Genomic DNA, 9,190 nt, shown 5'->3' with positions numbered 1-9,190 from the left:
TATATATATATATATATATATATATATATATATATATTTATATTAGGTATAGTATGTATTTACGATAGTACGTCGTCACGTGCACGCGCTCTCGCACCTAAAATGGCGTAGTAATTAACCTAATGAGAAACGTCGTGGGTTAGTATAGATTTTCTATCGGTTGTCGTTTTCTATGCGCTTCGTCGAAAATTTGAACCGTATATTTTGAAAACGGCCTACGTCCAGTGTATAATATTTTCTTCTTTTTATTGTTGTTGATCGTAATAACATCTACAATTGGAAATTAACTGTCGTGCAAAACATTTCGCAGAGAAAGAAAAAAAATAAAAAATGAACTTCACCGTAGAAAATAAACGGTTGATTTTTTTCTTTCTTCTTTGACATTATTTTTTTTATTTTCATTTAAACAATTTTGTTTCTTTTCAATTATTTTTCGTTTCATCCAATCGTTACAATTTTTCGTCGTTCGTTACAACGATACCTATTTCTCGTCGAATTTACTTCCTTTTTCAGAAAAAGGGAGGGAGAGAGAGAGAGAGAAGTAATGAAAAATTAGGAAACATCGGTTTGGCAAAAATTCAATCCTCGTTTTAAGAGAGGACAGTAGCGTAAAAGCGCATACCGAGCAGTCATTTCGTTGTCATTGAAGAATTCTATTCTTTATACTTTGAAAAGAATCGTACTTTATAAACTCCTTCGGTACTGTTTACGATATAGGAATGAAAAATATATTTGAAAAGAATCGTTTCTCGACTATCTTCAGACGAATCGTTTCTTTTCATAAACATTTTTTTCCGGTACTCTTTATTTTTTCTTCTCTCTCTTTCTCTCTTTCTCTCTTTCTCTTTTGTTTGTGCTCTTTCTCGCACGATCAAGACCATGCGCTTGACGTTCCGACTAGATAGAAAATTCAATTGTGAATATTCAACGTCAAGAAGCAGACCACTACCAGCAGTAGCAGCAGCAGTAGCAGCAGCAGCAGCATGGTTACTTCGACGGAATGAAAAAGTAGGGTAGAAACAAACGGCAAGGGGTAAACGGTGAGGGTGGGTGGTTGAAAGGCACCAGAGAGAAATGTATGGTATTAATTACCATTGATAAAAAACACAAACGCGCTCGGCAACATGGCGATTTGGCACGATTCTCTCTTCTCGCCATTACTCGAACGGTTTGATAAAAAGCGTACATGAGCTGACTGCATAAATCATTATCAATCTTCTTCGGTTATAATCTTCCTTCTTTCTCTTTTTTTTTTTACTATCGCGGCGATACGTCTTAAGTAAATTATTTAGAAATAAGAACAATCGGTTAATATTGTTTTGTTTTGTTTTATTTTATTTTTCTACGAAATGTTAATAAGTAAATGTATCGGTATCGTTACTTGAAAAATAGTGTGGCAAGTGCACGTGTTATTATATACATAAGTGTGTGTGTGCTCGCGTGTATATGTCTGTGTATATGTAATACATAGGTTGAGGGTGATTAGGTGGGTATTACGAATACAAAACTGGCATGCAGCGTTGCATATAAAGTGCAACGTGGAAAGAGTGCTATATTTCTTACGTGTTGCGATCCACACTTGCCGTTGCACCTGTTGCTGTCGTGACCAATCAGCGTCGAAAGAATGCTTTCAACTTCGTAAAAGTTAATTAAATTCTCGCTTTTGTTTTTTTCCCTTGCACCCATCCCCCTCCCCCGTCTCGTCCCCCATCCCTTCCCTCTCCACCCCCCATTAAGTCGAGTACGAGTTGATTTATTAGATATCCATTTGGCACGTTACATAGTTATGATAATACGGGAAGAAAGTGATATTCTACGACGATGCAGCGAACGATGTAACGTTAAATGTCCTTAGTGTTTAGCATTTATCGAATCGAAACATTAAACGGTCGTTCGAGTTAAGTATACGTGTGTGTATGTGGATTCTCGAAACAATGTATGCCAAGTTATGCGTTGAGGCCACTGCGGATACTGAAAAACTTCGGCGACATGCCAGTCCCGAGCGTTTTCTAGCGTTGTGCATCATCAATGCGGCTAAACAAACTTTCCGTCGCTGTTAGAGAGTCCATTTGTCGTCGTTCGAGAAAACGCTTACCGCTCGACTGAATTTTATGAGTTTGACGAACGATAGCAGTCAAGCTATTTCTTATATCCGAGGTTACGTTCCACATAAACGTCTTTTTCTTTTTTTTTAACGCGTTTCTTTATACTTCAAGAACATATAGAGGAATTATATTTATATATATATGAATAAAATAGTGTAATCAAAGTTTTGTTTTCTTTTTCTTATATATACGAATTTATACATTATTTGATTAGTTCGTCGAATAAAGTAGATGAAAGGATTGAAAAATGAAAAGGGAAGAACATAGGTGTACGTAAATGGAGTAGGTATGTGTCGTATGAAGATTCTTGTCGCGAGTTATTACATTACCGAGTACCTTGATTATTCTCTCACACATTTACTTTTGCCTGCGAAGCAAAAGCAACGCACAAAAGACCTTCGTAGAGAAAAGTCTCGGTTAATGCAATTAATTAGCCTCGTGCCACATAATACGACTTTGTCGGCCATTAACGAGCTCTTTCGCGAAATATATATATATATATATATATATATTATAGTTAACCGTGATAGAAACATCGGTATATAACTCGAATATATCGATATCAAGATAGTTCACGGGATGATGATATGTATCGTTTTATCGATAAACACAATTACGTTAGAGAGACCGTTTATACGTATTTTATCTAGATAACATTTGTTGGATATTGTAAAAAGAGTAACACGAATATACTTTCTCGAATAATATCGATAACCACTGTATGGATGAGTATAATGATAAGAGAGGGTAGAAAAGCATGCATTAATATGGTAATAGGAGAGTTAATAAATTAACGATTACGATATTTTGTTTTATCAGGTTGGCAGCAGCGCAAGAGGCGGCACAAAGGGATCCTGGATACGCGAGTCAGTACAGGAGAAGGCAGAGGTTGGCCGGACTGACTGGTCGCGGTGACTGGACTAGCTTTGGAGGGGAGGTAAGAGGCAAGTGTCTCCGACCAAGATGAAGAAATAGAAATAGAAAGGTGGGTGAATTTGTTTGGCAGGTAATTGGTCCGGTGGATATGGCGCCAGGCCGGGATCAGGGCGGAGGGGCGGGTGGAAGCGGGGGAGCCCAGCCCAAATCTAAGGGCACGACCTCGCTGTTCATCCTTTCGGAGGATAATTGTATAAGGAAGCACACCCGCTTCATCATCGAGTGGCCGCCCTTCGAGTACGCCGTCCTGTTAACCATCATCGCCAATTGCGTGGTCCTCGCCCTCGAGGAACACTTGCCCAAACAAGACAAGACCATACTCGCACAGAAACTCGAGGCCACGGAGATCTATTTCCTCGGGATTTTCTGCGTCGAGGCGAGCCTCAAGATCCTCGCCCTTGGCTTTGTCCTCCACCGCGGCTCCTACCTTAGAAACATCTGGAACATCATGGACTTCTTCGTCGTGGTGACCGGGTGAGGAGATCGTCTATCTTCAACTGCAACACACATATATATATATATATTATTTTATTATTATTCTTTTTATATATATTTTTTTTTCTTTCCTTACTTTTCCTTAATCGTTATATTATTGATATATTATCATCGTTTCACGTTATCCAATCATTATTTTTTCATTCATTCTATTTATTTCTCTCTACCCATACATATACATATATATATATTTGTATATTACTCTGTCTATCTGTCTCTCTCTCTCTCTTTCTGTCTTTCTCTCTCTCTTTCTCTCTCTCTCTCTCTCTCTCTTTCTTTCTCTTTCTCTTTTTCTCTCTCTCTCTCTCTCTCTCTATTTTTCTTCTCATCTCTTCGTCCAAAACAATTATTCATTATCTCTCTCTTTTTTATTTTGAAATCGCATTTATTTACATTATATTTGAAGAAATGATGAAAACTCATGATACTTTGAGTTAGGCGGACACTACGAGAAGAGAAGACGATAGAGAGGAATATGCACTTTACCGTGGTCATTTATAATCGCGATAAGAGGCTGTTTCCTATACAGATATTTCTATATTCTATATACGTTGACTTTACACGTAACAACCTTTTTAACGTTAGGATATCTGATCCCGAGGAAAGAAGTTTCAAAGCTAAAGTTTCAGAAAGATGTTACCTATATATATATATATATATATATATATATATATATATATAGATGGAAAGTTTCGTTATTTGAAGAAACTTCTTTCCTCGTACAGCTCCAAGCCGATACGGTTTGTCCGATTGGACAGATAGATTCTAGAGTGATCCTTGGATTAGGTCGATGACCGTGTTCGCCGAAACTAACGTGGACGTCGACCTGCGTATGCTACGTTCCTTCAGGGTCCTCAGACCGCTAAAGCTGGTTTCGAAAATTCCAAGTGAGTCAGTCACAATTCTGTGAAAAAGCAGATATAACAAAGCAAAACAGTACAAGAATACAGTGAAAGCAGCAGATTATTATTATATACTAACCCCCCACCCTTTGTTCATGGCATTTGCGTTTGTGTACGTTTCATAGTCTCTGATTAGCTTTTAATATTTTATATTTAACGTTCCCTATTATTATTATTATTATTATTATTATTATTATTATTATTATTTTTATTATTATCATTTTTATTATTATTATTATTACAATTATTATAATTATACTTATACGATAGTTTCTAACCTATATTCTACATACATACATACATATATATATATTAACTACATAATACATATACAATATATATATATTATGATTATGTCTCTCAGTTTTATTGCTTATCTTTGAATTACTGATTCGACGTTTTCTGATAGGTGCAAGCAGAAGATATCTAACGCAAGCTAAATTAATACTTCTAAACATTTGATTTGTGCTTTAGTTAATTCCCCTTGGTTCCCGTTTGCGTAATTACACGTCTCTCTGTTTTACTAATTACTATTTAGCGGCTATGGGTGTCTTAGAACAGTTGATCACAGCTATAGATAAAAGTTGGTCGAAGATACTTAGGTATATATTAAATAATGTAATAGGTATTTTTTGTCGAATCTGTGTCAAAGTGTATTTTTCAGTAATCAAGTCTGTATATACACATACATACGTATTAGGATACTAATGAATTATTAGATATTAGAAATACTCTATCAGTTATTTGCTATATACTCTATATCATTTATTTTTATATCTACTCGCATTTCCTTCTATCTCTCTCTCTATCTCTCTCTCTCTCTCTTTCTTTCTTTCTATCTCTCTCTCTCTCTCTCTCTTTCTATCTCTCTCTCTCTCTCTCTCTCTCTTTATTTCTATCTATCTATTATTATTCATCGCACTAAAAAAACACAAAAATACACAAGGACAACAACGAACGCTAACTCACGCACATGATATATCAAAAACATTAACGATATATTGAAGGATGCTAAAACACTCTTTCGTATTTTCTAGGACCTTTCACTTTTTGTGATATCTCGTTTATTTTTACCGTTCTTCTTGATTTTTTTCCATTTAGTAATTTTGTTTTACATTTAATGTGCAATAGATTGAAATTTATTGATTTATTTGGACTGATGGTTTGCGTCTGGGCTGCGTCTTTATTCAGGACTGACGTCATAATTGTGTATCGTTGATGGAATATTTTTAGAGAACGATGATAGAGTTCACACAGAGTGTCTTTTATTATTCTTTCTACTTTCATTTTTTGTGATTGAATTATTTTCTCTTTTCATACATCTTTTCTTTTCTCTTTTTTTTTTTTCTTTTTCTATATTCGTTTTCTTACTTGTCTCATTAAATATATACGTATTTATTATACATAGGGTAGAGAACATAGTGACTGAGATCTTATATTTGCTAGAGATTGATGATATGATATGATGATTATGATGATGATTATGATGATGATGATGATGATGCTACTTTTAATGTGTTAACACGTAATTATATTGTAACGCACACGTAGATAATATTATCGCACGGGGTCAAACGTGGGCGATTATTTTTCATGGTAAATATTTCTCTATGGTAGTGCGTGTGAATTTAAGCGTTGTGTCCTTTTATTTCGTTCTTCTCTTTTTTTTTCTTCTTTCTTTTTCTTTATTAGAAAACAAAATGAAAACAAATATACAATTATTTCAATTCACGATCGTATGATAGATCGGTCGGCGGATTGTTGTTGTGTTGTTATTATTACTATTAATTATTATTAAAACACATATTCACACATACATACACTCAACACACACACACACACACACAGAGTAAAATCTGGGTAATAAGTTTTACGTGTGAATATTGTAATAATAAATAATAGTATTTTGACGAAAGCATAAAAGAAAGTATAAAAAAAATATTTTTCGAGTAAACGGCCATTATTACGCACGGGAAAATACACACACACATACATAGATACATACATACATAGAAATAGATACATTGGCCCGAAGTCGCGTTTATATTTAGCAGTCTCTATCCTTAGCCAAAGCTATTGAATAATAGAGTTGACTATACATTGGTAAATAGGTACGTGTTCTAGAGCCGTAACGTGTTCGAGTTTGCTAGAGAGTGGTGATGAACAACTTTAGAGACACAAGAGCTCAAGAGTTGCGGATATTTTTCAGGGGATCCATCTTGATAAATAATCATAAAGAAAAAAAAAAATAATATTAATAATAACAATAATAATAATAATAATAATAATTAAAATAATACGAATAATAATACGAATAATAATAATAATAATAATAATAACAATAATAATATTTATAATAATTACAATAATAATAATGTTTATAAAAGAAAAAAAAACACGACATACCATTCGCCTTAACTTATTTGTTATATTCTAATGAATAATTTTATATTCAATTAACATAGAATCCAGCGTAGTATTTGTTCACAAATTTTAGTCCTTTGGAAATGAATCTTTAGATAGATACGAGCGAGCGAGCGAACGAGCGAAAGAACGAACGAACGAACGAAAGAACGGAAGAACGGAAGAAAGAAAGAAAGAAAGAAAGAAAGAAAGTAAGAACGAACGAACGAACGAACGTACGAAAGATTATTTATAAATATTCCCAAATTATTTAAAATAATGTATATATCGTAATAATTGAGCAACGTAGTGATAGGTATTGGTATTTGATACCGTAGAAAAAAGAACAAGGAAAAAAAAAATAAATAAATAAATAAAAAGGAGAAAAAAAATTGCTTAGAAGAAAAATAATTTTCTAGAATAAAATGATTCTAGAGAAAAAAAATGTCTAGAAAATCTATCGACAAGGGGGAAGAAAACGAAGAAGATGAAGGAGGAAAAAAAATAAAAAAGAAGAAATGGAAATGGAAGAAAAAGAAGAAAAAGAAGAAAAAGAAGAAGAAGAAGAAGAAGAAGAGAGTGCAAAGCTCTCGGAGTTTGGTTCTCCGTGTAGGTTAATGCATCATCGCTAGTACCTTCACGTAGAAACTATATATATATCAATATATACATATATATATATATATAGTTATATATCAATATATATATATATATGTATATATATATATATATATAGAATTGGACGTATCGTGCGAATTTGCGATTCATATTCGGATTCATCCCTCTAGATGGATCGCTATCGTTCACTTTTCTCGCGATCGGCGTCCCAAACACCCGAAACGTTTTCTCTTTCTCGCATATACAATGAAAATAATAATAATGAAAAACGAATTGTTTAGTTGGGTTGAAAAAAAAAATTAAATAAGAATAAAAGAAAAAATGTATCTGCTTGCAAGTGTGATTTGTTTTTTTTTACTTCTAATTGTAAGTAAATACATTGATAATTAATTTTTGGAGGTTTTTTTTTTTCGTTGATGTATTTCTTTTGAAACGAGAGAAAAACGCGGAGGGTTAGAAAAAAGCGGATCGCGGGAAGGTCGACGACATCGTGATGGACAAAGCCGAGGAGAACAAAAATAAATAAGTGGTTGGGGAGTTTTCATAAGAGATAATCATTTGGATATATATATAGTAGGTATTATGATGCATATCTATCGCTACCTTCGACTTGTCCGATGCGTCTCACCAATACGATTCTCATAGTTTTAGAATTTTATCGTTAGTGTTTTTGAAAAGCTCGTTTAGAGACTAGATAGTTCGTACTTAACCTGAATAACGTAAATGTCCTTTAAAAAAGAGAAAAAAAAATAGAAAAAAAAATAGAAAAAAAAAGAAAATAATGATCGATCCACGATTATTATTATTATTACTTTCCCTCGCAAAGTCCACTTTAGGTGTAAAACCCGAATAAATGTTCCCTAGAGAGAAAAAAGAAAAAAAAGAATAATCTTAACCCTCATATATTAATCTCCCTTTTTTAAATCTAATTCTATCTCATTTGTTAATCGTTATAGACCCATCTTGTGTATAATTGTTTTTAGTGTTTCCTCCTACGATAATGATATTCTACCCCCCACCCCCTCAGCCAACCAGCGTCGTTGTTGCATAGTTCATCAATTTCCTCCTGCCATTTTTGTAAACCTTATCACATATTTTTCTCTAATTCACGCTATTTCACCACTCTTTCTCTCTCGCTCTCCCACTCTCTATTTCTTTCTATTTTCTTACCCTCCTCCTCCTCCTCCTCCTGCTCCTCTTCCTTCTCACGTTTAATCGTAATACCGTAGATACTTTTCGATTCCATCGTGCTTTCATTAACAACTTTCCGTCAGAGTTATCTCAAGGCAGCCACCCCGTTCACGAAGGACTTAATCTTAAGATGCGCTAATTCGATAAAGTCGAAGCAGCTTAGAATTGGTGATTCTTCGAAGTCTTCGAACCCGCCACATCCTTCCTTCAATTCTATATCTATCTATCTATCTATCTATCTATATATTTCTATCTCTTTCTATCTATGTGTGTATTACTTGCGCGTATTGTATATCGAACTTTGAAATCTCTTTATTCTTCTTTCTCATTCTTTTCTGTCTTTTTCTATCTGTCTTAATATGTCCCACCCCTCTCCACTCAATCTCTCTCTCTCTCTCTCTTTCTCTTTCTCTCTCTTTCTCTCTCGATGTCTTTCTTTTATTCTCGTGAAAATTGCATATATTATCTACTTCCTATATAAAAGAATAAGAATAATAAGAAGAATAATAATAAAACGACGAGTTTGCATATTGAAATGAA

At 33.9% G+C, this 9,190-nt stretch overlaps 1 protein-coding gene across 23 annotated transcripts in view; it reads left to right on the top strand.

Annotated features, from left to right (window-relative positions):
* Positions 1-9,190, top strand: part of LOC106791166 (voltage-dependent calcium channel type A subunit alpha-1) — a 79,967-nt gene that overhangs the window by 11,125 nt on the left and 59,652 nt on the right. For 21 of the 23 annotated variants that reach the window (XR_001382157.1, XM_014756627.1, XM_014756613.1 and 18 more), the window contains exons 3-4: positions 2,925-3,042; positions 3,112-3,515. Coding sequence is in view for 22 of the 23 variants with exons in the window: in XM_014756627.1 (XP_014612113.1) it covers positions 3,130-3,515 (386 nt within the window). In the remaining variant the exon portion in view is untranslated. Of the gene's footprint in view, positions 1-2,924; positions 3,050-3,111; positions 3,516-4,322; positions 4,424-9,190 lie in introns of all 23 variants that reach the window. The other 2 variants (XM_014756616.1, XM_014756612.1) reach the window with 2 other exon arrangements.

This window comes from Polistes canadensis, unplaced genomic scaffold (genome assembly GCF_001313835.1).
Source record: "Polistes canadensis isolate GaletaPanama2010 unplaced genomic scaffold, ASM131383v1 scaffold_288, whole genome shotgun sequence".
Classification (NCBI taxonomy): Eukaryota; Metazoa; Arthropoda; class Insecta; order Hymenoptera; family Vespidae; genus Polistes; species Polistes canadensis.
The sequence above is the reverse complement of the archived record's forward strand: the minus strand, read 5'-3'. Positions and strand labels throughout refer to the sequence as shown.